This window comes from Larimichthys crocea, chromosome I, assembly GCF_000972845.2.
Source record: "Larimichthys crocea isolate SSNF chromosome I, L_crocea_2.0, whole genome shotgun sequence".
Classification (NCBI taxonomy): Eukaryota; Metazoa; Chordata; class Actinopteri; family Sciaenidae; genus Larimichthys; species Larimichthys crocea.
This window is the reverse complement of record NC_040011.1, coordinates 9,383,640-9,387,971: the sequence shown is the minus strand read 5'-3', so window position 1 is coordinate 9,387,971 and position 4,332 is coordinate 9,383,640. Positions and strand designations below refer to the sequence as shown.

At 47.3% G+C, this 4,332-nt stretch overlaps 1 protein-coding gene across 1 annotated transcript in view; it reads right to left on the bottom strand.

The window, feature by feature from the left end:
• LOC104939281 (transcription factor COE3-like) overlaps nt 1-4,332 on the bottom strand; it is a 124,607-nt gene extending 120,275 nt beyond the window's left edge. Inside the window, 1 exon segment of the mRNA XM_027279027.1 lies at nt 3,470-4,332. Within this exon segment, the coding sequence (XP_027134828.1) occupies nt 3,470-3,603 (134 nt within the window). The 5' untranslated portion in view covers nt 3,604-4,332.

Below are 4,332 nucleotides of genomic sequence, written 5' to 3'. Positions count from 1 at the left end.
GCAAATGCTGCAGCAGGAAGTGCTTTTTCTCACCCGGGTGGAGAAACAAGGCGTCTGGAAGAAGAAGAAGAAGAAGAAGAAGAAGAAGAAGAAGAAGAAGTCGTCAGCGAGCGGCGTGGAGGCCTCGGCTGACCTCCTCCATCACACAGTTACGACTCGGATAAAAAGTCTCTGGGCGCTCACATCCATCACTGCCAGACTCTGCAGATCCCTGACCTCCACCCTCCTCCCTCACACCTACACACCCGCCCGCCCCCGGGGACGCCGAGTGGAACGCCAAACGCCCGATGATTGAGCCAATGACGAATGAAGAGGGGAATCCCCCCGTCGGCCATTATTCACCTCATCCAAAGCGTACCTGGACTCCCCCGCCTCCGCCCCCCCGAGCCTGGGAACCTGTAGTTTATAACCCACCTCCACCTCCTCCAACCCCACCGGACGGAGGCAGGATGGATCGGCTCACTCTCTTTTCTTTTCTACAGCGGAGGTGTCAGGGCGGGTCGAGGGAAATCTGTTCACCTGAAGCTTCAACACACACACACACATACACACACACACACACACACACACACACACACACACTCTTTGATTCATCGTCTCATGAAATCTTTGTTTCATTTTAAACTTTAATAAACGACGCTGAACATCGCGGACACGCGTTTAACGTCTGAGGATCTGAGTGCTGAGAACAAATTCAGAGTCCGAGAGTTTCCAGTTTCTAGACTCGACGTGTTGAACACGTTTGTTAAACGTTTGTTAAACGTTTGTTTAACATTGGTTTAACGTTTCCTTTGATGTTCAGACGTTTCGTGGCGGCCGGACGAGGACGTGAAACATGTTTCCTCCTCAGGTCAGTTTCAGACGTCATGTGATGAAGACGAAGACGGCGAGCAGACACACACACACACACACACACACACACAGTGACTGCGTGACCTTTGACCTCCAGAACACAAACAGCTGATTTTTGTTGTGACTGAAACGTGTTTCACAGTCAGCTGATCGTGTCTCTGCGACATCGTTCACGTCGACACTTTGATCAAACCATATTTCAGTTTACTCCGACAGTTACATTACAGTTACATTACTTTAGTTACTTTTAAAAATAAAAATCTTCACATGGTTTCAGACCCAACACGTCTGACACGAGCTGCAGCTGAAGCTGAAGCTCCATCAGAGCCTCCATCAGAACCTCCATCAGAGCCTCCAGCTGTGCAGAGGTGTGTGTGTGTGTCAAATATTTGATATTTTAGCTGAATAACTTCCTGATGGACGTCTGCAGGGACTCACAACTATTTGGATTCAACAGATACGTCGAACGTGAGAGCGGGAAGTGTGTGAGTGTGTGTGTGTGTGTGAGTGTGTGTGAGTGTGTGTGTAACAGAAAGCAGCTGCATGGACTCAACGTGAACAGATTAATAATCCAAAGAAAACAAGACGTGAAGCCGACAAACATCCTGAAATCATTAAATCAGGATCCGCCTGACGAGCTTCGTCTTCATCAGCTGATTCATGACGAACAAACACGTGAAACATTTGGTTTGTTTTGTCACATTTATGATTCAAATGTTTCTGAAACTCAATCAGAACCGACCGCTGGGTTCTGGCTCCGGTTCTGGTTCTGGTTTGGAGTCTGAGACTCTGCAGGTCCAGATGAAGATTACCAGCTGATTAAAGCCTCGTTAATTCATCTCAAACATCTTCAGGTGTGAAACATTAACGCAGATCTACAGTCGCCGTGTGACCTGATCAGGAAACAATCGATGATCGATAATCGAGCAGCTGCAGATTTAAAGATTTTCAGAATAAAAGAAATAAAATGTGTCATGTGACGTGTTCAGTGTTTTAAATCTGACACGTCTGAGCTGCTTCAAACTGTTTCATGTTTTAATCCGACTTCATCCGTGTTTCAGATTTAAGATGTGAAATAAACTTTATTATTATTATGTCTTATTAAAATGTGACAGACTGAACATATGATTGATAATCCATCTGACATTTAACCAGTTTACAGATTATTGATCAGATGATTAACAGAAAATGAACTCGTTTGTCTGATTTGTTCTTTTTGATTTAAATTTGCAGCTTTTGTTTTTAGGAAATATTCAGAAATATCTAAAATATTAGAAAGCAGCTGTTTGTTTGTTTGTTTGTTTGTTTGTTTGTTTGTTTGTTTGAAACATGAATCTGATTTTTCTCTTTGATCTGATTTCATGTTTTTATATTTGAGGTCTGTTTTGTTTTTTTAATTGAAGCTTCCTGTTGAAATGTTTTTTTGCAGTTTTAGTTTCAAATTAAAACTAAATTCTAAAATAATAAAAAGTCTTTGAATCTTTTTTATTCGGATGAATTGATTTGTTTTAATTTCTGAGCTCATGAATGTTTCTTTAAATGTTTGGAAACTTTCTTCTTGATTTGATTTAAACGTGGAGCTGCGCCGCACGCGCCGCACGCCCCGCACGCCCCGCACATCCCGCATCGATTTCAGCTTCAGTAACAAACAGGACAGGAAGTCAGATTTCACTAAAAAACAGCGAAGAAGAAGAAAAATAATGAAGAGCTGATTTATTTTAGATTTTAATATTTTGATGTTTAAATCTCAGATTTCATTTTTTATGAATCTTTAAATTAAAATCTGTTGCGTGTTTAAATCACGCAGCATTATTTGACCCTGTCACGCGCAGAAATGTGGCTTTATTTCCTGTTTGCTTCAGAAATTTAATTAAATTCAGTTTTGTTTATTCAGTTTTATTTGGCGCCTTATTTTTGTGTAAAAGCTGAATTATCTCTGTGTGATTTCATTAAATTATCACTTTATTAATTGTCATCATTTCCTCCTAGATGAGCCTGAATATTCGCGCAGGGTCCCGGTGAAGAGCCCCGTGAAGCGGCGGCAGCTCCACGCGGCTCCGGCCGCGTCCCGCGCTCTTTACGCGCGGCTCCAAAACACGCACGCTGCATTTGTTTGAATAAAGGAGTCAGAGTTGCGGTGCAGGTCACGCAAACATTATTTCAAGTCGAGCTTTGGTTTGTAAAGACACGCGGGGAGCGCGCGGGAGGGATGCGGCGCGTGTCGGCTCGCAGCGGGCTGCTGCTCGACCCGAAGCCGGCGGAGAGGTGCAGGCGGGCGGCGTGAAGGAGAACGGCTCCCCGCTGGAAGACTGGAGCAAAAATCAGCTGATTGATTTTAAACGGAATAAATTTCAAACAGAATCAGATGATTTTATTTCTGAGTGTTCAGATTAAAACAGACAAACCAGCTGATGTCTGTCTGAACTTTTTTAATTTCATTTAATCCGGATTAAACGGCTTCACTCCGGTTCACATGTCAGCTTCTCATGTCGCTCTAACTTTGGGGATCGTGTCACTTCTCGCGCGGACCTGACTCTCACCTTCACGCACTCACTTTGTCTAACTGCGGCCCCGCAGAGCACGCACACAAAAAGTTGCTTTTCGGGCATGTTGTTACCTCTGGGCCGCTGTGTTGGCGTCCAAAATCCCCGCGCCCTGCATCCAGGAGCGGACCGGGGTCATGCCGGTGGGGAGCGGCTCCTCCTTCATGGTCAGGGCCCCCCGGGGGAGGCTGTCCTGGATGGAGAACATCAAAGTGTCCTTCTGGGAGCTTGGTCTTCACCAGAAACAAGAAAGAAAGAAGAATAATCCTCCCTGTACCAGCCACTCAAAGAAGCCAAAGGACCACCTGGATTAAGGTGGAGAGAAGAGGAGCGATGAGGAGGAGGAAGGAGGGGAGGAGGGAGGACACGAGCGAGAGAGCGAGCGAGCTTCCCCCAAAAGTACCGGGTCCTGATCCAGAGAAGAGCCCCGGATCCCTCTGGGTTTCTCCGGGCTTGTTTTAGATCCCAGCACCCGGCTCAGCAGCTGCAGCTGCCCGGGCTGTGTGAAGTTAAAAGAGGGCGGAGAGAGGCGCGCAGAGCGGGGAGAGCATCTCAGAGGAGCCGGGAGAACACGGAGCACAATCAGCCGGGATCCGGAGAGCCTGACGCCGGGAGGACGGAGCGCGGAGAGCCGGGGATCAGAGGGAGGCGAGCCGCCGCGGAGTGTGGAGAAATGAAAAGTGGGATAAAAAAACACGCCAGCGCTTCAAAAAGGAGTAAAATGAAATGATTAGCAAACAAGAGGGAGGGCCGGGCCGAGGAAGGCTGCTGCTCCCGGGGGAGCAGGGGGATTGGGCAGCGAGAAATCTCATCCCCCTCCCTCCCCGGCTCTTTATGGCTCCTCTGTCCCGGTGGAGAGCTCCTTCTCCCGGGGTCCGGGGCTCTGGAGCTCCCGGGGGACCGGCGTGGAGCAAGAGGGGGGCGGAGACAGCACCAA